Source organism: Nymphaea colorata, chromosome 2 (assembly GCF_008831285.2).
Source record: "Nymphaea colorata isolate Beijing-Zhang1983 chromosome 2, ASM883128v2, whole genome shotgun sequence".
Taxonomy (NCBI): domain Eukaryota; kingdom Viridiplantae; phylum Streptophyta; class Magnoliopsida; order Nymphaeales; family Nymphaeaceae; genus Nymphaea; species Nymphaea colorata.
In genome coordinates, this window is record NC_045139.1 from 26,492,303 (window position 1) to 26,518,096 (window position 25,794).

Here is a 25,794-nt window from a genome sequence, read left to right on the forward strand (position 1 = left end):
TTGGCTCATTTTACGACCCCAGTTTCAGGAAATGCACTTGAGCTAAGTTACAGAAGCCAACCCGTACGTAAGGCGAAAAATGGAAACAGTGTCACATAAGAGGGCCTTCAAAAAAAAATTATATATAATGAACTACAACTTCTAGTTAAGAATGTGTCATCGTACCCTTCTGTCTCAACAATATTCCTTTTATACATCAAGTGGCCGAGTCAGGAATTCCATAATGAACAATCTGTATCAGAGTTAGGCGAGCACAGGCCAACAATTCTGACACAGGAACAGAAACCAGAAAATGTACACCAGCGCTTGGGTAATGATCGGGAAGATCCCAAAAGGTTAACAGCTGAGCGAACCCGCATCACATATCAGACTGCTCTCTCTCCTAATTGTGCATATTCTTTTCAAAATCTCTCTCATTATCACTAAATCAGAAGAGGCAATCATGACGTCCGAGTCTTCTCATGTTCCCCTCAATAGATCATCATCCACAGCTGGCGGAGACAGTGGAGGCACTGCTTCCGGTAAAGCATCAGTCATTGCCAAGGTTCTCCGAGAAGCTGCTTGGTAGCTACCCCCTCTGTTCATGGGTTTCAAAGGAAGTGTCTTGCGTCCTGCCCTTATATTTGGTACCTCAGATATGTTGCTGCTGTGCCCTATGGATGATAAGAATTTCTCCTTTGATATTGAGTTTTTAGTAGACTCAAGTAACGCCTTGAAAATTCCAGACTCTCTCAAGCCTTGAATTATAACCTGCCAAGTCAACAATAAAAATAAATGTAAGAAAATTATCAATGTAGAAAATTAGAAACAGAGCTGGCTGCCCAATTGCAAGGCATAGTGAAATATGACAGCATTTAATGTCATTGCTAAAACAAGTAAACAAGTGAGACCAGTGAGCCTTTTTGAGCTTCTCCACTTCCAGTGTGTCTGGAGGCACAGCAATGGGAGACCAGGCTGTTGGACTTGCTTTTCCAATTCCTGAGGTTGAGGCTACTTGTTTTGTTCCACATAGGCAAAGGGTAAGTCTTTGGATAGGTAACTTCACATTCTCACCTAGGTCACAATATTAATACCTGTCAACTTTTTGTTACACAGCTTAATTTTGACCCAAATGGGACTTTTTACACAACCCTCTTTGAGGACAATCAAATAGATATGTATGAGCTATTCGGGTTGAGACTACAGCCTCCAAGTTGTACATCAAACCAGGCATGACAAACCTGAGCTAGGTCTGATCACAACTCCAATTAATATCTAGTTTTCTGAAAAAACATGAAACTAAAATTTCATGAGGGCTGGTTTTATCTTGACTGGACCTCCTGGATCCAGTATCAGCAAAGCTTCTAAACTAGATAATGTCTGGTGCATTGTAGGTCCAACTAGTTGACAACCCTATAGTGGGGGCACAAGTGGTAGGCATCTTTATCTCAAAACTGTTGTCCATGGCAAAGCCGCAAAGGAGCTGCGATACTAGAATTCCAGGTCCTGCAGATGAAGGATATAAAAAATATTTTCTTTTGCCTGGTAAACTATTTACTGTCTTGCCAATTGATTTTCAAAGCACCAGAAAAAGTTATTGAGACGTATCAAGAAAGCTCCAGTGGCCAACAACATAGAAAAATGAAAAGACGTCATGTGCAACTTACCATAGGAGCAGAGATTCGTGTCAAGATACCCTTTCTCAGAAGCTTTATTTTCAAAGCTTGATCATTCCAGACTACATGTTCTCGATACCTTAAATAACAGAAAAAGACAAAAATCAACACCAGTAAGAAGAGTCTGTCTGATCCAAGCATTTCTTTTTCTATATCCTAGTATCTTGCCATTCAAGAGCACATGCATGGGTAACCCATATTTCAACAATATGCTGGTAGTGACTATGAGAGCAGTTTCCCAAATGCACATGCACCCATTTGGTGCCTATATCCAGACAAAAATTTATTCTATTTAACAAAGTGCATATCTGGCACCACGAAACAAAATTGCGTCACTCTGACAAGTCTATGATACCATTGAAGCATCTCCCCTTCAGTTGCAGTTGAAGCAATTATGAATGCCTGCACCAGAGAGACGAAGAAGACAGTCAAGGGAGGAAACAATCTGCTACAGAAAAATTAACAGCTTCCCTCTATCAGATACACCAAAAGAAACAATCAGAACCACTTAAGCAACTTCTTTAAACACTTTCTAACACATATCATCATTATTAAAAAAGACTGCGCCTCAAGAATAGAAAACTTCCATGACACTAACACTTCAAGCCTTAACCCCACTCATGTTGCAGATGTCACATTCACCATTGAACGGAGTGACATCCATCTGATGCAGAGGCTTAATGACCATATTTGTGTCATGATGGTCAAATTTGATCTTTCCTATCCAGATCGAGACTTTCTCTAGTGAGTTTATTATTCTGTAACTTTAAAGAATTACCTACATAATGCATAGCATCACCCTCAATGATGCTAGTATGCATGTGATGGTCTGAAATTTTAGTTTGACACCCTAGAATGTCATTTATAACCAAAAAAAACTCAGACCATCTGTTCAGCTTGCAGTCAGACATTAAATTAGTCAGCAACTCTGCACGTACCATATTAACACAATTATTCCATTATAACAACAATTTCAATTTTCACATTCACTGTCACCAACAAAGTTCAGCTCCAACAATTGGCAACCTTGCAATGACAACCATTATAATATAGACATTCCAAATGGGCCCGAACATGGACAAGGGTAGTTGCTCACAATTCAATGCTGTATATACACCTTAGCAAAGGAATCTCTCACAGTGATAGACCACAACCACAAGGTAATTGTTGGTCTCTCTTTTCCCCTGTTAAATGTCTTAGACATCTTAAGCATGATCAATTTTGAGATTGCGAACTTGAGTAAACTTGTGGACTGTTGATGACAAAATGACTTAATTAATCTTGAATGATATTCCATTAATTATTTGTATAGGCTGATGAGAAATTCTAGAGCAATTGGCTTACCAAAAACTCTATCTAGAGCACTGGTCACTGCAGAAAGCTTGAACAGTTCAATGGTTAATGGTTTTCCTCTTGACAAGATAAATACTCAATTGAATCTCAAAAAAAGGGGCCACCTGAAAAAATCAGTAAAAGGAAAAGCCATTTCACTCACTATTGCTGAGGCTCCGAGAGAAGAGAATCCACAAGCCACAAAGGTATTGACCATTCAGGTAAACCCTCTCTTCCTATTGGCCTGAGACAAGGTTCAATTCAAACGACCTTTGCATACAGAAACTCCATATCAGGCCCTTTGGCAAAGGGCAAGTGGCACATTTAAGCCTGGTTCTCATGGGTGCCCGGTGCTGGTGTAGCACCTCCTAGAAAAACTTGGGTTCAGGTGTGGTAATATATATATATATATATATATATATATATATATATATATACAAACACAGACTACTTTTTATAACCAACCTCTTATTGTAACAAAAGAGAATTTGCAATCAAAAACTAAAAAGAGAAAAGAGTTTTATGAAAAAGTCCAGCATGTCGCTTACATTCTCATGGCTGCTTGCATTCTCCCACCACCAGGTATTTTCTCTCTTCTTGCTCCTCTTCCTCCTCCACTTCTTTCTTACTCAGTTCTCTATCCTTTCTCTTCCTCTTCCCCTTCTCTCTCCTCCTCCTGCTCTTTCATCCTCTGTTTTTCTTTTTCTTTTTCTCTGGTGATGATCGCACCCAAGCAGCACCACACCCCCATGCCACCGGCCATGTTGCATCATAGGCCTGGTCACTTGTTTCATTGGAAGAAACAATAGGACAGGCAAATAGGTTTGGTTTCTAAGAAAGGTCCATGACAAAACGTGACTGGGTATTGCAGCTTGTGCAACAACTAATCCTGTGTACTTTGATCAATTGCAGATTGAGCACTCTATCAAATAGGATCTTTCTAATAGTTCATAAATTCTTGTCACCTTTGATGTGGTAAATTCCTTAATTTTCCTTTTTGTTAAAAGGGAAAGCAAAAGTTCTCCAAGAAGAACTCATTCATACTCATCATGGGTCAAGATTATTCAGATATAAAAGCGCAATCTGGCATATTTCCATGGTCTTTGGGATGTTCTAAGCTGTTATAAATTGGCATATCAGCACGCAATTTGTAAGAAGTATGTAACAATTTTATCCTAATGTAAGAAGTATCTAACAATTTTATCCTAAACTAAGAAGTATCTAACAATTTTTGTCCTCAGCCCTAACATAGTTCATCAAGCATATTGAACACAAAAAATCACAAAAGCATGCATTTCTGTCTTGGAGAGAAAACAGAGAAGGCGAAAACTGAGAAGGCAAATAGGTTTGGTTTCTAAGAAAGGTCCATGACAAAACATGACTGGGTATTGCAGTTACTTTGATCAATTGTGGATTGAGCACTCTCTATCAAATAGGATCTTTCTAATAGTTCATAAATTCTTGTCACCTTTGATGTGGTAAATTCCTTAATTTTCCTTTTTGTTAAAGGTCCATGACAAAACATGACTGGGTATTGCAGCTTGTGCAACAACTAATCATGTGTACTTTGATCAATTGTGGATTGAGCACTCTCTATCAAATAGGATCTTTGTAATAGTTCATAAATCCTTATCACCTTTGATGTGGTAAATTCCTTAATTTTCCTTTTTGTTAAAAGGGAAAGCAAAAAATTCTCGAAGAAGAACTCATTCATACTCATCAAGGGTCAAGATCACTCAGATATAAAAGCGCAATCTGGCATATTTCCATGGTCTTTGGGATCTTCTAAGCTGTTATAAATTGGCATATCAGCGCGCAATTTGTAAGAAGTATGTAACAATTTTATCCTAATGTAAGAAGTATCTAACAATTTTTGTCCTCAGCCCTAACATAGTTCATCAAGCATAGTGAACACAAAAAATCACAAAAGCATGCATTGTTGTGTGGAGAGAAAACAGAGAAGGCGAAAACTGAGAAGCCCTTTACCAGATGAAGGGACAAAATTCCACGAGCATATATCTGCAATCAATAACACAATAAAGACAGATTTCTTGGATGTATGATGTATCTTGATTTTTATTTTCAGTTGTTTCCTGAAGGAATTAGTACTTCAAAACCCAAATGCAGAACTAGTGAAAGATCATAGTCATGCAAACATTCTACAGAAGTATGAAACAGGAGCAATGCTAGTTCTTCTTGCAATATTTCTGTGGTAAGGTAGAGAATCAAAGTAAAGCAAATCAAGCAGACAGTATGAATAAGGGAACAACCAAATGACAAAAGGAGCTTACAGATCTATCAAACTCCAACATGAAACATCTCTTGACATCCTCCTTAGTAGGTTTGCAACCACAACGGTCACGTCTAGAAGTAAGGTCTGAGAATTTGGTATAAGTAAAATGCAGAACGGCAGCCTCATCCAGCTTAACTTCACTAAAAAAGAAATTGCAGTATAATGTTGCATAACAGTCAGTAGCCAGCGAAAAGTTAACAAGGCATCAACCAACTTAAGAAAAAACTATGTCCTCTGATGATAACAACTAGGAAAATCTTACTTTGGTGTCTTCATATAATTATGCCATCTATGTGCCCCATTAGGACGAAGATGGTCTTGGATGCGAGCAGCGGATTTTCCATTGCCATAAGTCAAAAAGTAATTAGGATTACCACGTGTAGCTTCCTTATACATCCCAAAGTATGTTTCCTTTAAAAGGTGATCATAGTTCTTCTTGAACATGGACACCTAAAGGCAAATATGTGAAGGCTTTAGAGTGGATCAGACAAAATGACATGTCCAATAATCAGATGGAAAGGCAACTGAAATTCAAAGTTACAGAAAATGCTTGGTTGTGTGTCATACTTGCAAGCAGGAAAATAATTTAACTGTCCACAGAGAAGAAAAATATGTAGCAGCAAAGAAAAAGGTTAGAAATTCCCCAACCACCTCCAAGAAAGAAAATTTATAAAACAGTGCATACTGCTCTATAATTTTAACTAATTATATATAAAAAAGAATTCCCACTTGAAGGGGTGGACCATGCTTTAAAGCAGCAGAGGTCGAATCTGACTGGTAAACCCAGGGCTCATCGCATGCTTTCTTGCTGTGTTGTCAATATCAGACTTTCATTCAGGTCTAAGCATGGGCTCATGACTGAAAACTCTACATCTTTTTAAACAGGTTCAGGAGGAAAACAGATTGTTTCTCAAATAACCCACTTGAATAGACCCAAAATATGACCAAGCCCACCATAATGGTTCAGGTGTCAGTTCTCATTCAGGTACAGAATTTAGGTATCAAACCAGACAAAATATTTAACTATAAGCACTTGAACAGGTGAATTAGTAGTTAGATTCAAACCGAGTACAAAAATGACATAACAATATCAGGCTACTACGTCACACAAGCAATGGCTTGTGTAGAGAATGTTACTATTGATAAACAACCTGCCATAAAAAAATTTTATTCTCATCAGGCTTTTGTTTTCCCTTGTAGACTAGGAAACTTTGTTCATGAGAAAACGCTGTTTGGTATCAGAGCTTAACATCTACAAGAGCCCGACCTTTGATCTTCTTCCTTCCTTCTTGTTTAAGTTTTTGGTTAAAGTTTAGTGGTCAGGCAAGTACGTGTTAAAGACCCAGACCATTCAGGCTATTGTCATTTTGGTCGGGCTTAGAACGAGTCCATTATCCTTGCATCTTTCTAGCAGGATGCGTAGATGCTTTGCATGCGCATCTTCTGTTTCAGAGAAAACTAGAATATCATCTATGTAAACGGCAATGAAGTTTTCTGTTCCCCTAAAGCAGTTATCCATTTTTCTTTGGAAGATTGCAGGGGCATTCTTTAACCCAAATGGCATCACCAGCCATTCAAACAGTCCCTGGGGTACCCAGAATGCCGTGAGTGGTATAGACTCTGGATCCATCATGACTTGATGGAAACCACTCTTTAAATCAAATTTAGAATAGATTTTGCTACCTGATACTTTTCTGATAATTGTATTGATACCTGGTAGCGAGTACTGGTCCTTTTCTGTATTGTCATTGAGGCGTTTGTAGTTGAAGACCATTCTTTCTTTCCCCTTCTTTACTTCTCCTGTTTTGGGATCTTGGGTAGTTCCAGAATACACTATTATGGCAGTTGTTCTGTGTTGACTCTTTGATGGCCGAATCACTCCTAGCTTCAGTAAGGGTAGCTATTTTTGAGGGACTTGATCTACCAGAAGATCATGACATTGTTTCTGTCCAGGAAGGCGAAGAACTCATTCTTCAATGAACGAAGAAAGGATCGTCTGCTGCTGCGTATTGATGGTGGTGACATTCTTGTAGAAGGTGATAGTATCTCCTTCGATTCTTAGTCCACCTTGCATAGCTCGGATAAAGTTACAGCCAATGATCATTTGAATTTCGCCTCCTAGGCTCATAGGAAAGGCGTATGTGTAGGGAACTCTGAACTGGTTTTCCCCTATGATCATCTGCCCGTACTTTAGCTTCTTGTTGGCGTCGTGCTTGGAGTTAACGCCGGTAAGAGATTGCAGGCAACAAATTATTCAAAGCCACGCTGTTTGGTATCAAATTCTCTTAGCCTGAAGGGTCTGGGTCTATTTCCAAAAGGAGGGTGTACCTTCTAATGGCAGGACCATCCGGGACCAATATCCCACCAACAGAAGTTCCATTGCCTATGCAATCAAGTGAGTCAACTGCTGAACGTTACAAAGACATTCTCAATGAACTACATCCGGCAAACATCAATGAAGACTGGGAGCTGCCCAAGCCTCGCAAGTACGAGATACTAGAAGAGCTATCCAAAATAGAAACCGAGATCCTCACAAGTGTCCTTGAAGATCTTGAAAGGTTTCAGAAGATACAAGAACTCAAATGGACGGCAAATTTTCGATCAGCCAGCAAAACCAACCACTGGCGTATCACACGCCAACCTATGTGCCATGATATGCTGGAGATCGAAGATATAATCTCCCACCTCAAAGAGATCATACAGAGAATTCACAGAGTCAACATTTAATGCTTTAGCCCCAACAGTTTGTACAAATTAGTTTTATTTTCTGCAAACATTAATCTGTGTAAATTAACATCTCCTTACAGCCCAGAAAGCATGGCTCAAGCCAGACGAATTTTCGAGCCAGAATGGGAAGGACTAGCCTTCATGCAACCAGGACCGATGCTCGTCAACAGGTACAAAATGCTAGCCAAGCAGCGTCACCCAGAAGTTGCCAAATACTGGGGATACCAAGACGAAGCCGAGTCCAAAAGCATTCCTCTAGACCGCTTCAATGAACTTGGACGAGAAATGGACCGTCTTGAGAAAGCCTTATGCATCCAAGCTCAAGCCAACCTTGAAAGTCTTGAAGAATTATTAAAGATTAAGCTTACTGTGCGCACCAAATGCTCGTCCAAAGACAACTATTGGTCTGACATTAGAGGATGCCTTCAGACCCACCTGGAGCGATTCAGAACACTAACTCATTATCTCGTTCTTCTCCTCAATGGCAAAAAAATTAGCATATAAACAGTGCTTTGTCGGGTAGCGTCGGCGTCTGTGCCACGCGTCCCACTTTATTTTACGCGTCTTTTGCTTTTGTACTTTTGTCGGGTAGCGTCGGCGTTTGTGCCACGCGTCCCACTTTATTTTACGCGTCTTTTGCTTTTGTACTTTTGTCGGGTAGCGTCGGCGTCTGTGCCACGCGTCCCACTTTATTTTAGGCGTCTTTGCTTTTGTACTTTTGTCGGGTAGCGTCGGCGTCTGTGCCACGCGTTACCCTTATCCTTTCACGCGTTTTCTCAACGCGTAGTGAACGGCTCTCTTATTCTATATAAGGAGCTTTAGCTGAAGGTGAAGGATCATCTTGAAGCTCTCAAGGATTCTTCTCCTCCAGTGTCTAAGTTCTTACTTGTATTTCCGAAAGCTTGGAGCATCGTCTCCTCTTTCAAATAAAATTCCAGCATTCCGTTCTGTTCTACTCAGGCTTTTCCTTCATTCTAGCTTGCGCACTCTCGTTCTGAGCATCGTCTCCTCTTTCAAATAAAATTCCAGCATTCCGTTCTGTTCTACTCAAGCTTTTCCTTCATTCTAGCTTGCGCACTCTCGTTCTACGGATTCGGATTATTCAAAGCCACGCTGTTTGGTATCAGAGCTTAACATCTACAAGTAAGAGCCCGACCTTTGATCTTCTTCCTTCCTTCTTGTTTAAGTTTTTGGTTAAAGTTTAGTGGTCAGGCAAGTACGTGTTAAAGACCCAGACCCTTCAGGCTAAGAGAATAAGCCTTCACAGAGGTCATAAGTTGCGCACCACCTTGCTTTTGAAAACTAAACCTAAAACACTAAATCCTATTCAGGCAAGATAGAAGAAACTCAAAGGATACTCTCTGCACTTGCAGACATCCAGACCAAACTTCTTAACTTGGAAAACCATTGTCTACGATTAGAAGCTCAGATTAGTCATCTCTCAAGCTTATTTTCACAAGCCAAATCTATTTCTTCATATACCTCTTCAGAAAGCCCCGTTCAGAATACCATTCTGAATCACTTGGTTTCTCTCGAAGAACGAACCCAAACAATAGAAACCAAAGTTACAAAAATCCAGAGGCAACTCTCATGAATGACAATCTTGCCATCAAGAAAGCCCTTTCAATCACAAATACTGTTGAACCACCGGCTATTGCTTACGCCAAACCATCGGACAATTCCACAGTAGGAGCTGCAACTTCTACTCTGATCAAGCAAAACAATACCTTGATTCAGTTAATCACCCAAGTGATTGACAACCAAGTACAGCTCGCAGCTACAATAGGTGAGCTCTCGAACATACTCAAGGCAACAACTTCCAAAGAAGACGCTCTATCAGAGTCCTTGATAGACGAACTCGGAAGAAAATTCAAGAACCTTTCAATAGGCAAACCAGTCGAAAAGAAAGGCAAACTTCACGTCGTCAAAGATCCCTACACCATCCTAGCAGACGAGAAAAAGAAACTTAAGGATGGATCGACGACCATCGGTTAGCTCCTCTCGAACTCAAGTCTCAAACTCACAGCCAGAGTTTGAAGATCAGATCTGAGGCTACCGCACCGGGCAAAGGAGACGCCTGAATTTTCAGCGAAGAATTAATTCGCTGATACGGCGTAACCATCAGGAGATTCTAGAAGAACAGTTGCAACGGGAACAGCAGCTGGCAAGATCCTTGCGAGAAAGAGCAAACATGGTACCAGCCGAAGTTTTATACTCTGCTCGCGGCAATACCAACCAACACTTATCGGAGGAAGCAATCTCTTGCCTCGACGATCAACAGGTAGATAGGCCATTCATACAACCAGAAAGCTATCAGGCGTTGTATCGAAGCAATTTCCGATTTATCCACATCGGATTAGCGCAAATCAGGCTACAAATCCTACATAGGAGGGACGAAGGCACGCAAGCGTTAGTTGTCTTCCGAGACAATAGGTGGCAGAATGACCAAGCCATATTCGTCACTATGGAAGTAGATTTGTCAAGGGGAAATCAAATTATTTTTATCATCCCCGACACGATCTTAACCCTTGGAGACTTCTACCGTCACTTCCAAATCTCAATTCAGACCCGAGGATACGCTAATTGGAGAAATGGGGAGGCAAACCTAATCCTTACAAGAGGATTAATAGGCAGACTCTCCAACACACCTAATATGGCCTTTGCTTATCAAATCAGCCATGTCACTGATTATCTGACGAGCCATGGAGTAACTGCCATCCCGGGAAGAAGAATAAACAATCAAGACATGCAGGGTCTCAACTGGATTATCCGACCCTCATCAGCTTCGATCCCCATGCAACCAACAGAAATGGAGTCATCAAACCTTTTTGACGGACGCATATCCCTTCGGTTTTCCGAATATGAACCGGCTATTGTTGAAGGAGAAAACGAAGCTGAAATCACGGAACACACCGTTTTAGCTCTCCTAGAAGAAGAGGAGGAGGAAGACGATATGGCATATTACCAATACCTCGCCATTCGACAGGAGCCTGAGCCAATGCCAAAATATGACTCCGATAAAGAACCTGAGGAATTCCTAAACCCTTGGGCATGTCAAGAGCAAGTGTTCGTACTTAATGAATATGAATATCCTGAGATGAAGGAATTATCTTCAATAATCGCTTCGGCAACCTCAGGAACAACTACCGCACAATCTCCATGCAATCCTCCGGCAAATGTATCCATGAGCATGCCAGGATACCCCCCAGCTACAGGGAGAACACCCCCCATCAGGCCAACTATAGATGTTCCTTCCAGCAGTCGCACAAAATTTCGAGGAGGAAGAAATGACGAAATGTGGAATTTGCCAACTGCTGCCCAATCAACAGGGGCAATCTTCGTCATCCCAACTCAAATAGGTCTATTCCATGATGTGTTTTCCAGATGGGAGTCCATCAGAAAAATACTGGATGAAATCATTCTGGGCTAATAAACATTCTCCCAGATTTTGCTGCTAATCGGAGGTAATCATTCATGTACAGAATGATATTCTTCACGTTGGCACAGGATAATTTTTCAAGGTCTCGATATGCTTGGTCCTGTATCCCCGTTGTTCCTGTATCCCCGTTGTTCCTTGTGTTGGATCCTCCAATGAGAAAACCCTGCGCATTTGTGACAGGATATTTTGGGTGCCCTCTCTACCATCTGCAGTGGCAATTAGGGCTTCATACTCGATTCGATATTCCATTCTCCATTGTATCCAGATTAATTTTTCGATTTCACCGAGCAAGTTTTCCATAAATTTTGCTTTATCTCTGGCATCTGAGAATCCTTTTTCCGAAACCAAATTTTTGGTTATGGACTCCCATCTGGAAAACACATCATGGAATAGACCTATTTGAGTTGGGATGACGAAGATTGCCCCTGTTGATTGGGCAGCAGTTGGCAAATTCCACATTTCGTCATTTCTTCCTCCTCGAAATTTTGTGCGACTGCTGGAAGGAACATCTATAGTTGGCCTGATGGGGGGTGTTCTCCCTGTAGCTGGGGGGTATCCTGGCATGCTCATGGATACATCTGCCGGAGGATTGTATGGAGATTGTGCGGTAGTTGTTCCTGAGGTTGCCGAAGCGATTATTGAAGATAATTCCTTCATCTCAGGATATATTCATATTCATTAAGTACGAACACTTGCTCTTGACATGCCCAAGGGTTTAAGAATTCCTCGGGTTCTTTATCGGAGTCATATTTTGGCATTGGCTCAGGCTCCCTAAAGATCTACTATCTGAAACAAAATGAGATTCTAATACGGACTGATTGCCAGGCTATTATAAGCTTCTTCAACAAGACCAACATCAACAAGCCCTCCAGGGTCAGATGGGTAACCTTTGTCGATTTCATCACAGGGTTAGGAATTGATGTGTCCTTTGAACACATCAATGGAATGAAAAATTACTGACTTAGGCAACAAAAATGTAGCAGCTCAGGTTCGGAACGGGTTTTGTGTTTAGATAAGATTTGTGCATCAATGGGTTAGGAACTTAGGTCTATAAATGAACTTTATAAGAAATATTTTCTTGGTGTATGCCAAGATTGATTGATCTTTTGGCTATAGATTGCATACAACCATTTGAGTCAGATAAAGAAACTAGCAGGTCAAGGTTTATATTTGCCATAATGAGAAGTTGATAACCAAGCTATTCAATTAGTCTAGATTCTCTAGACACTGCATTTTCATTTTTGAACAGACACTGACCCATGAGTTAACAAAGTTCTAAGGGATTGACAGCATTATGTTGATGCACAAACACTTCTAGAAAGCACAACCAGATAATTCCCTTTAGACAAATTATATGATGCACGGTAAAGTTCCTTTGAGTATAGAAAACAAGGACCATACTTTTTTGTTCATAACTTGCAAGAAGCATTTTTCATGAAGGATAGAAAGCTTCCATCAGGGTGAAACTTTAATAATTTGAACTATACCACACAATCATGAGAATGGTACCACATGCAACTAACTAAAAACTACGTTTACCATCCAATCCAAAATCCAATGTCAACAACTACAAAGTGGATACAAGATTCTGTAAACAAACAAAATGTCCTGGACATGAGTATACCTCACTGAATGGTTCCTTTATATCATCCCTTTCAACACAACTTTCCTGAAAAAAGAAGAAGATGACACCATAAGATGTGAAAACGCTAAAAACAGAATGGGAAATTTTGGAACATGTTGCTCACATAATTCGGGAAAATAACCATATCAACATTCTCAGGCATGTCCAAGAGTAATCGCCTGAGTGAGTATTCCTGAGCACCAGCTGGATGAATGAGCTCATCTGTATCCAGATGGATGATCCAATCCATGCCAGTATCCTGTGGAACAGATACTAATAGAATATTTATCAAAAAAGACATTCTTCCAATCATAGTTTGCATCATCACCAAAACTCGACTTTGATAAGTAATATAGACATGAAACTAATACAACTGCACAAGAATATAAAAGTTCATCATGCAGCCAAAAATAGAAAAAAACCTGCAGTGGAAGTTGATAATCATATACAGCTATCCAAGCTTCCAGCTATGGCAACAGCAGCAAAAAGAAAACCATAGGTTCAAGCATTTTGACACATTTTTCTAGAAATCACCTATAAAAAATTAAGAAGAACCAACTTTGTCTTTAGGTCAGACAAAGTAAACTAGTACTTACTGCAGCTCAAGAATGTGGAATTGTCTTTCCAAGGGACAGTTGATTTCAAATTAATTTCTATTTGTAGATAAAAAGCAACATTAGTCTTGGTTGTCCCCAGACGTGTCAAACTTTTCCGAAGAAATGATAAGACAAAATGATTGTTTGCACGTGCCTCCACTTCAGCTACAGCAATAAATAAGGTCATAAAGTTTGCACTTCGTATGGGCTGAAACTTCGAATTCTTTTAGTTGGGAAGTTCCAGTGACATTTATGCAACACCCATCAAGCATGCAACATAATTACCAGGGTCAATGGTCAAGATCCTTCTACACCCGAGGGCTGAGACACGACCGCAGCCTTTAGTCATCCAATCACTTTGTATTAATTTTTGCTGTCTGTAGATGCACTTCCATGTCTTTAGTTGTTTTATCTTGAACCAAACTCTCTCAAATTCATGTCTCTTCTAACAGTCATGACTTAATTGGCCACTTACATCCTCAGGAAACATGCACTCTTTTGTACAACATTATGAATCTATGAGATATGTCAAACCATCGAAAGATATTCAGCCTCACTTTTTTCAGCAGCACCAAGCTGCAATGAGGTCAAACCCCTCCACACAAACCCCCTCCCCCCATCCCCCCACACCAAAAAAAAAAAGGAAAAGCTGCTGCCTTAGTTAATAATTGTATGCAATAATGACGCACACTGCATAGTATCAAGCATGATTGGTTTTAACTTTTACATGAAAATTAAATAGCTTAATTTTGTACCTTGTCAGGATAAATCAATTTCGAGAAGCACTTAACATCCCTCGCACTTGTTCATTCCTTCCACACACATGCATGCATGCATACATATACCATATATATACATACATACATAGAATCATAGATACATACATACATATATATACACACAGACACACACTAAAAAGAATGAGGAAAGAAAATCTGCATATAAACAAAAGATGAAAAAGAAAACACTCTTCAAAATTCAAATGGTGATGGAACAACAAGAAGGCAAAAAAAAAAAAAAAAAAAAAGGCGCTACCTTAGATGGTACAAAAAGAAGAAAAAGAAGAAGAATAGAAAGAAAAAAGAAAAAACTACGTTGTTGAAAACAATATCTAGGCAGACTGGAATTTTCAAATGACAGGACCTAGAAGCTACAATCCTAGTTGACCAGCCAAGCCTAGGGGCCCATGCATGCTTTAACAACATGATTGTCAATAAATAGCCAATACACACACAAACAATTATGATTACTAATTTGCTTTCAACATTCACCAACAAATAAAAGCAGTAAAATAAGTTAAATAGCTGAACCTAAAAACATCAACACACATTTCACAACTACAACAAACTTAATCAATGAACAACAGATAAGTCAAATAACAAAGAACAATGCATGGTGCTAAAAAATTTTAATATCTAAGATAAATTCACAAGCTAACACTAGATGCCAAAATGGAAAAAGAAAAAATCTGGTCAAATTTGACAGAGTTCAACTTTGAATAGAAATAGTCATGAGGTTGTGGACTGCACTAACTTTTTCTGTGCCCTGTGTATTGTTCAAATAGGAGTATTTGTGTGATAAAGCTTAAGAGCAACCTTTGGTTTTTCCCTTTTTCCTTTTCCTATAGTTCTCATTATTACTTTTCAATTTATATAGGGAAGCCCTGCCAAGCTACCAAAAAAGTACGACAATGAGAATTACAAACTTAATCAAGTTACACATCGGGCTTTCTTAACCAAAATTAGCTTTTCTATGTAACCAACTACTAACAGAGTAGTTATGGTTGAATTGTACAGAATCCAGATAGGTAAAAGAAAAACAACAACACCATACCCGTGCCATGACAATAGCCATCTCCATGTTAAGCGACTGTTTGACAAAAAGTTCATAGTTGCATGGCTTGTAAAAAAAGGATGCCAACCAAGTCTCGTTCCAAATACGGCTGTAATTGAAAGATGAAAATTCCATAAGCATTGGACTTTTCAATGTGAAAACCATCCAAGGAACGAAGAATAAGAGGAACTCCATGCCATCTGTAATTAATTTTTGGGTCATAGTGTACAAACAAATGAAGGTCAAACTTTTTTGCTTTTCAAAGAATGGACAAAAACATTCATATACACCACGACAAAATTTATGAAATGGCAATATCACCTGGGTGCACAAAATGAAATGGTTATACAATACAAAAAAAAATAGAACATGTCCAACACAATAAAAATACGATATGCACACAATCAGTTTTCACACTTGCCCTCAAATTCAAGGATGAAATAGGTGTTCTTGTTGTTTTGAAGATGAGGTTGCACGAAAGCAGATAAGCTTCTTTGAGAAAAAAATTGCTAAACGTTGAGTGGATAAAGTCCTAATCTATACACATATCTTCATGAGGTAATGGTTGAACTTGATGTGCTTGGCACACTCTGAAACTATAGTTTTAATATTTCATTATTATCACACCAAATGGAAAAAGGTTCTCCAGATTGGCACCATATCACCAAGCTAAAAAGGTGTAAAAGTGCTGTCATAGTTTATGCTAAGTTGTCAAAATAACAACAAATCAACTCATCAATTAAGCTACAACAAAACTGATTAGTCTCAGGAATAAAGTCAGAGTACACCTGAAATCTTGATTAGTCCACTCGTCCAGCTAATAAGTCATGCTCTTCCTAGTTAATGGGGGTATAATTATGATTGTTTTGCTACTATCCAACGAGAAAAAGGAAGAGGTAAAACTATGTTCAAGAAATCATGTCATAGTTGTCTAGGTTAGCAAAACATCCTACTTCAAATGCTCCAATACTAGGGCACCTATAAAATAAATTTGTAAAATATATCAAACTAACAGCAATTCCGCAATATATAAACAAAGTGATCAAAATGTTATCATGGCACTTATACAAAGTGCAACATCACATCATCAATACCCATGGAACCATGACAGCATCAAAGAATCAAAATAAATACGCAAAATTATATGCTGAAATTGTTCAAATGGTCAGTTCACTAAGGGGGCATTTGGTAACCCTGAAAAAGATTTCAGGGTGTACTGAGTCATACATCCTGAAATCGAACAGGGTGAAATTTTTCAAGGCAAAAAAATGGGAAAAAAACATCGGAGAGGTGAACTATATTTTTCCTAAAAAATTCTCCTCCTGTAGACAGGAATAATTTTTTTGTCAAAGTAGTGTTTTGCCATCAGATGTCCCCTAAGGAACTAGGGTGTGTTAATGTTAAGATATTATTGATTACAGAGTCTAGGGTTACGAAAATAAATTATTTGAGTCATTTGACTACATTTTACATATTGTCTATATAAATTCACTTCCCTAGGCTTCTATTGAATGGAGACAGGTTTGATTGAGTATACTTATGATACACAACAAGCAACCACCAGATAGTTTTAATTAAATTAAGTTCCCAAAGTGAAAATTTAGAGGACTCCACATGTGATGTATGTAGTCAAAGCGCAGCAGATACAGCCTACGCGGTGAGTGGTGCCTAGACCCTAGTGGGGCTAGGCAGCAACGTGTAGTTCCGAAAAGAAGGAAACCAATAAAATTTATCACTATAGCATGCTATAACGACAAAAGGACTAAAAACACACACAATAATCATGTCATAACATAACAATGACAATAATTACAAGTATAAAACTTCAAACTTAATGTAGTTGCATAATTAAAGTTTGAGGCTTACCATGAAGTTATGAACAATAAACATCAAAGATACAAATATTGGTTATGCATGTAAATCACTCCAATATTCAATAAAAATTGTCATAGAAAAAATGAATAGGATGTAAATTGTGAAATTATGTATAAGTGTGTCAGTGTGTGCATTTATATTACACAGTCACAAATATCGACTTGCATTTTATCAGCAAGATTTTTCTTGGGTATTAAACTTGTTTTCTTAACAAATTCTCAGGATTTCAAAAATTCAAAGAAAATAAAAATTATGGAAAATTTAAGTTGGAGTTTTCTACTAGTTTTCATATGAAATATTGGTAAAAGAAAAGGCAATTCACATTCTTCGAGCCTTGGAGAATTTGTTCTTTTATGTAACACATTAAAATTTGAGAATCTTCCTTTGTTTTACCAAGTATCCTGATATTAATTTGATTTGTGATTAGAATAAATTATGTTATTTGCATTACAAATTAATTGTTTCAGCTACTTGGGTTTGGTCTTAGATCTGATTTTAAAATTGACAGCCAGTACCTTTATGCACCTACAAAATTTGGTTCTTGATTGTCATTGTCTAGATCCAATATAAACTAACTGTAATTCCTTTTTAATTTAAGGAACCAGTTATGAGCATCAAAGCAATAAGTTGGTTAGCAAGAACCAGAAACTGAATTTTGTCTTGTCATCCACACAATCAAAACCAAGTCTTCAACCATAATGAAACCAAGTTACAGTACCAGGCATTCACAAAACTTGGCTTTAGAAAAACCCAGTTTCCTACCTTCGTTGTCTGAATGCTACTTAAGTTTTTTTCTCTTTTTTATGTTAAGCACCTAGGTATGGGTCACCAAGGAACAGCCAGCATAGGACCAGATAAACCTGGCCTGCTAGGGAGCCTAGTCCACACATACCCGTGCCTTTTTTAACAACATACTTGGAACTAAGCCACTAAAGCATGACTACAGATTATAGTATTTGGCACTCCATTAGAAAGAATGGGCACATTTTAAAGTCACTCACTGATGCATAAGCAGTTCAGCACAAGAATTTGCTTTCTTATCATTTTATTTTAAGTTTAATTTGGTATTAGATTCCAATTATGGGCACCATCACACCTTAAACAGTAAAGGGAAGATAGAGGAAAAGTAGTAAACAAAAGCTCAAGTTTAAAGTCAAGAAAATCATAAACAGAATGAAAAATAACAATAACTTCACTATTCCAAATACCTTCTAGCTTGCTGCTCCTCCAGCTCTTTTGTTCTATATACCACTTTCACCCCCTGCAGGAAGAGTAGAAATAAGGTCTAGGAAATTGTAAAAGGTGTTGTTAAAAGGGGTTTCCGGAACTCTTTCAATAAAAAGGGGGGAAGAAAGAGAACTATTCTCACAGGAATGGCTTCCAAAACAGCAGACACATTTGAAGATGCTGCCTTTCCTTCCACAAACAAAAAGAAGTTTGTAACACCCATGACTTTATGGTAAAATAACCACGGCAGGATCTGATCTAGACCAGCTGATGTGCTTGTTGTTATGCATATCTGGATGTCATTAATTTTAGTAAAAGGTGGATTTTCAATCAATCTAACATTAAAAAAAAAACAACATCGCATAAAATGATAATAATACAGATTAGCGGAAAGGAATGTTTCCAAAACGTGAATCATCACCACAATAACATGGTAACAAATGAAAATTGTGCATAATATACCTAAATCATTAGTTGGGTATTTGCATTTACGAGAAAGTTATTGCACTTTAGACAAGAAGAAAATAATTTGCATGGTTGCAGTTTATGTAGAAGCCATCTTTTCCCCATTTTACCTCCTCTTATTTTCTGCTTCCCAGACTCATGCAGCTTATCAAGAAGAAAAGCTGGAATAGTGGCAGCCCTCCCTCCTCTTCCTGTGCCACATTCACCTCCCCCTCTCTTGTTCTTCTTGTTCAAGGTTTTCTTGTCAGTGCCAATTCTCATCTCGATCCTTTGATGTTTGTACCTTTGACTACTTGTGTAGTTTAAAGCATGCTAATATAGTCGATGTTTTTGATAATCTACTTTAACACGTTCAGCTTACAGAAAATTCAGATGTATTGATTGAGACCAAAATATTTGCTACATAGGGATGTGTTCATGTGTAGTTCCACATGTGTAGTTCCATCAACTCCATAAACTCCTCCAAATTCCTTATCAACAGTTCAAGCGCATAAACCAACTGAACTAGATAACGAAAATGCAGACATTCTGCAGGCCTAAATGAGCAAGGCTTGCGAGCAAAAAACGAAGGTTATGCCATCAAAACCCCATAGGTTATGGCATGCAGAAATCATATAAAAAGCAACAAAGTATAAATTCATTAAAAAAGGATCACGTTCCTGGAACGTCCCTTTGATTCTCCGAATGACCATGAACACAGTATGTACCAAATCCGGATCGCAATCACAAAGCAATATGACATTGCAACTCATCCATCCACAACCTCTAAAGGTAAAGAATTATGACGATTCATAACAAAGAGATCTAATCCGGAAAACGTTCACTTGGACCCAACACACGGTAAACCCAGAATTGGCAAGTACAAATAATGCCGTTAAAAGAAAAAAAACCGGTGCTCATGTTATTGAATTTCAAAAAATGCGGGACCCCGAGACCCATAATCACATATCAAAGAGTCTTCCGGATCTATATTATTTGCAAGTAGATCAAACATTCATATAATTCCTCCCAACAAAGGGAGAATAAAAGGAGAAACAAAGTAAGCTATTAGGGAAAGAAAGTGCCGTGCAACTAAAATCAGCAAGGTAGGAAAAAGTACGTCAACGTGAAAAGAAGAGAGATCGTTTAAATTGTGACCTTAGGGTGCTGTTCTGCCTGGAAATCGAAACCCCAACCATTCAAATACGGGAATCCAGAGGATGAACCGCGGCCGAAATGATCGAAGCAATCGCTGCCGGAGGAGGACGTCGACGAGGAGGAGGACGAGAGGAGGGAAGAAGGGTTAGAACCGAGGGGACTACTCCCCATCCCGGGAAACCCCGAGGCGTCGCCGGGCCATCTAGTGGAGAGATCGGTGAGGCCGCCGCGCCACTGAAGCACGAACGCAAAGGCGGCGAGAGAGAGAGGAAGTAGGGTGAGGAGGAGCAGCAGCCTTGACGCCAGCCCTTGCTGAGGAGGAGGAGAGCTTCTCAAGGGGCCATAGTGCCCCGGCATTGTGGACGGCTGCTCTCTCTCTCTCTCTCTCTCTCTCTCTGCCGCACTTCTTCTTCCTTCCGCTGCTGTCAAACTGTTGCGAGAAGGAACTTTGGGAGTTGCAAAATCCCCAGATTGGCGTTTGCTATTCTTTTTAAAAAATAAATAAATCAGAAAACCTTCTTGCCGGCACTGCTTCAGTAATTTCCTCTATTTCAACGTCACGGCATAATTATATCTCCAATTCAAACAAGCATTGGTCCTTTTCTGATTAACCCAAAAAACACCCGAATCTGTCTAAACAGCACAAAACCAGTTGAATGAGATGTTTTTTTTTTATTAATAACCACACGAATCTAGTTAAATTAACCAGAATTTAACAAAATACTTACTATTAATATAAAAATTTGTTTCATCACAACCCAACTTCGTTACATGATATTTGTTTTTCAGTTAAAAATGGGGTTACTTTTTCATGGTATGTTGGTGTGTAACAGCGACCACAAGATTTAAACCTCAAATTCCTTACTGTCCGGATTAAAACACTGTTTTTTTTATGAACAAATTAAGGCCAATAAAATGTGTTAAAGAAATTAAGAAAAAAATACATTTAATGAGAATAAAACTGATACTATAAGACCCCGATCTTTATTACAAAGCGATTAAGCTGAGAAAAATATGGTGAAAGTAAAAGCGCATTCAATGAGAATATAAAACCTGACATCTCATTGTATTTGTTCACTGCTTAACTTGATGTGATTAACGAAAGAATTTGTCACAAAGAGGTAAAGTAAGACATCCTGCAATCAAGCGGCTGAATTTTTTACCATTTTCACATGGCAGGAAAAAAAATGATCCCTGAATATTAAAAAAAAAAAAACTAAGGTAAAATAAGAAGCAAATTTATTATAGTCAGCAAAACTCCATGCATTTGTGGATAGGGCCAAAGCCTCACCTGGGCCCACCTCAATTTTTTTTTTTAATTGACATGTAAATTTTTAAAAAAATTTATACAAAAATTTTGAAAAATGATATTTTGACCTTATCAAAATTTAAAAACTTTAATTTGATCTCATTTACGAAAAATTTCTAGCTTTGTCCCAGCCCTTGAAGCAATAAAAAATGTGTGTGTATGTGTTTCTATATATCATTAATGGGTAAGACCAGGAGCTAGTGCAACATATGAGACAATTAATGGTTGTATCCTTCAAATCTTAGCGTATCTTTTAGCACCTTTTAGCGAAACTGCATATATTGCTATGTCATTTTATGTTCAAAGTCTCAATCAATGGACAAGTTAAACTTGTCCATGAGCATAAGCAAGAGCGGAGCCAAGGAAGCTGGCAGGAGCGGTGGCCCCCTCTCCCTTGACTCCTCAAATTTTCAAAAGGACAAAAAAAAATAAAACTCTATTTGCAATTTTAAAAAGTTTAATTCAGCCTATATAAAAATTTAAAAAATATATATATTTCAGATCCTATCAAAATTTTGAAACTATAGTTTGGTCCCTTAATGAAAAAGTTTCTGACTCAACTAGGCTTGGGCATTGGGCTGGTCCGACCTGGACCACCTCGACACCCAAAAATAGAGTTTGCTTGGCTCGATACCCAACATCCAAGCCCTGATCCGGCCTGGCTCGACCCAGTTAAAATAGAAAAATATTTTTTTTAAATAAAAAATAAATAAAATTAATACTAAATATATTTTTAATAATAAAATATATATCATTATTAAATAAAAATAATATTAAAAAAATAAATAGAACTGACCCATTATATTATAAGGCAGACCAGGGCCGAACTTTTTGAGCCCGAACCCCGGTCCGATCAGGCCAAGTACCAGGTACCCAAGCCTGATGCCCAGACTTAAACACAACTCCTGCATGTAAGATCTTATAATATCAGAATTTCTGAATGCTAAGTGCTTTTTGTTTTATCTAAACTTCAAGCATGTTTTCCAAAAATGCAGGAAGTTCCAAAGTGTCTTTCTCATTGTTTGTTGTCATCTTCCCTCAACTTGCATCTTCAAAGCCAGGATGAAAGGGATGAGATACCTGAATCTGCGTTTTCTTATGTTAGAGGTGTATGTAGAAAGTTATGTTATCAATGTCTCCAAATTTCTCAATTCATTGGCTTAATTGTTTGGTTCAAAACTGTGAAAAATCTAATACTACTATCAAAAAGTGGTTGTTATGGTTTTAAACTTCCTTATATTTATATTTGTAATCATATAAATCGAATCAATCTTTATTAAGAAATCGAATCAGATTCAGATTTTAAAAAATGACATTTGATTGGACTCATATTCCAATTTTGATCTACATAAATATTCGATCATATTATGGATTGGATTTATTTTTTTAAACAAATATCATATATCTATATTTTAAAAGTAGGCCAAATTCGGGTCCAGATATGAATGCTAAAATCAGATTCAAATCAAATTTGGGCTGTGAAATCAGATTTCAAATTTTGGATTTGGATTCGGATATATCATTTTTTAATTCATATTCGAAGTTATGCTTCTGGCGGCAACATGTTGAGTGGTGGTCCTACCCATAGGATCAATGAAAACCTTCTAAGAAAAATATTTGAATATCAATCTCATCGATATCATCGATTCGAATTCGATTTATTGACATCCCTAAAAGGATCTCTCTCTCCCCACCCCCAATTTCTCAATGTATATCCATAACACCACACTCAATGGGGTTCTCTTGGCCAAAACTTATTGGTTGTTAGTGGAGAATAATGCTTGAAGTTCAATCCATCCATTAATGGCATCTACATCATCCTCCTACCTTTGAAAAGAAAATTGTACCAAGCTGCTTTATATGTGGGAAAAGAATACTAAAATAAATAAATGCTCATATAAGTTAGGAGAGGAATGCGCTCATCCCTACCCTTTAGTGCTTTTTATTTTTAATCCAAATTAACTTGATTGGTGCACTCATTATATATATTTGGAAACTATATAAAAAGTTAGCTGCTCAGATACTTATATGTCCTCTTGCTCTTACAGGTCTTTCAAAATCAGTCCTTTGCCTTATCTTGTTTTCATATGCATGCCTTTCATTTTGAACTTTTCAAATTCACGGCCTTATTTTCAAACGTTTGGGTGCGTGCGTTTGTTATCCTTCTCTCTAAGTTTTCTAGCAATGTTGTGATGGTCCAGCTTTAGAAGTAAACAAGGGTTTTGCCCCTTAACTGTATAACTACATATAAAATAAAAAAGCTGACTTCTTTGAGAAGTCCAACCATAGTGTTTTCAACATAGAAACCAACACTGTAAGTTTCAGAAAAATATAACTGTTTACATTTTATTCTTATCCTTAGTCAAACTGTCTTTTTTAATTTAAATTTCTGAGTTTCTGGATTTGTCCAAGTTAAAGATGGAGTTGGAACATCAGGACACAATCAGAACAAAGCGAGTATGGTGTAGAAGATAACTATGACGGATCTCCTTTCTTGAAAAGTTACAAATTAGTGTCAAAAGGTTAATGACTAAAATCAGGATGTCATTGAATATCTTACTTACAAAAAAAAAAAAAAAAAAAAAAAAGCACACTCAACTTTTGAAGGACTTATTAAGAGATGTTCAAGTTGAATTAGGATTCACATATTCAGATTCGAATTAGGATTCAAATTTGACTAAAGAAAATTCATATTTGAATCCGAATCCAAAACCAAGATCCAATTTTACAATCTGAATCTGATTTTTATATATATATTTGAATCCAAATCTGATTTTTAAACCAGATTTTGCCAATTTTCAAAATTTAATAGCATTAGTTACAGGATATTTGTCTAAAAGTGAATCTCATCTGAATCTGATCGGATATTTATGTATATCCAAATCTGAATCTGATCAGATGCCACTTATTAAAATCTGAATCCGATCCGATTTCTTAATCGAATATTAAATTTTTTTTTCATATCCAATTTTTTCATATCAGATCGGTCGGATATCCGATTCAAATCGAATATATTGACATCCCTACCAGAGCTTGCTCTTTTAAGACTTATTATGGTTTAGAGAAAGAGCCCATTGGAACATGCTACAACCCTTTGAGGTTTAAGCATATTTGAATTATAGCATTAAAAGTTAGTTGTGTTCTTGCAAAATTTTTTATTTGAATTATACCATTAAAAGTTAGTTCTTTTCTTCTAAAATTTTTATTTTTGTTGATGTAAAATTATACAAACCATGCTCTTCAGTAAATAGATAAATATGTATATGCATAGTTATATTATAGTTATAGGAGCATATATGTATGAATTATAATGAAAGACCCAAAGTATGATGAGGCATGACTGGTCAACATATTAGAATATATAGTCACCACCAGAACAGCACTAAATTAGACAGCTGAGTGAAAAAAGAGAGCCACGGTAGCAGCCATCGCTGTCTTGGATCCCATTCAAAATCTTGGGAACAAAAAGTGAAACTTTCAATGTTGCAGTGGACTTTTTAAAATGCATCATCTTTTATGTGGCTGATGGAAATTTCAGGACAGTGAAATATTCAAAAGCGCTTTTAGAGAGTTGAAAATCATGAAAAATACACTTAGCCTTTTCTTATTGTTGAAAACACGCTTAAGTTTTTCTATTACTAATAAAAAGCTTCATAAGATTGTTTGTGGAAAATTTTACTGTTCAGTAGGTAAAATTTACCATTTATGTTGTGAAAAGTTACATGTGACATATGCTTCACATAGCTAATGCAATTAAAACTTCCTTGAAGAACGTAACTTTCTAACATTAATAAACAAGATAACACATAATCTGTTTAAATACTACTACAAAAACTACGTAAATTATTTGAATATTATTAATCATGCATCAGTATTGTAAAATATAGTTTTAAAAAGGTAAAAGAGACTAACCAACTCATATTAACATATGTTTTCTCAAACTAATGCCCCAATAGTTGGCCATAATAAGGGAATCATGTTGTTTAAGCCAAAATAAAAGAGTATCTTTTTTTTGGGTACATAGGAGAGGTTTAGAACCGCATTAACTAACTATAGCACGTGGTCGAGTTACACCAATCAGATCATCCTCAATCAATCGATACAAATGACCAGGTGAATTGGTAAGAATGGTCACTCCAAAAAATCCTTAAAAGACTCATGAGCCAAGAAAATCCACACACATATTAGCTTCTCTGTATATATGACGTAAGACACACTCTTAATCTCGTTACAGTAAATCTTAACACTGCTTCACTATCTGGAATAAAAGGATCACGAGGCT

At 37.6% G+C, this 25,794-nt stretch overlaps 1 protein-coding gene across 1 annotated transcript; it reads right to left on the minus strand.

Moving 5' to 3' along the window:
• Nucleotides 1-89: 89 nt before the first annotated feature.
• LOC116247219 (glycosyltransferase-like At2g41451) lies at nucleotides 90-20,683 on the minus strand. The gene is made up of 11 exons (XM_031619246.2): nucleotides 20,204-20,683; nucleotides 18,744-18,893; nucleotides 18,583-18,635; nucleotides 15,500-15,608; nucleotides 13,195-13,329; nucleotides 13,071-13,115; nucleotides 5,543-5,730; nucleotides 5,279-5,420; nucleotides 2,011-2,057; nucleotides 1,647-1,734; nucleotides 90-750 (listed from the first exon to the last, which is right to left on the minus strand). The coding sequence occupies exons 1-11, from the start codon at nucleotides 20,558-20,560 to the stop codon at nucleotides 460-462; spliced, it is 1,605 nt and encodes a 534-aa protein (XP_031475106.1). The 5' UTR covers nucleotides 20,561-20,683; the 3' UTR covers nucleotides 90-459.
• Between the last annotated feature and the right edge of the window lie 5,111 nt (nucleotides 20,684-25,794).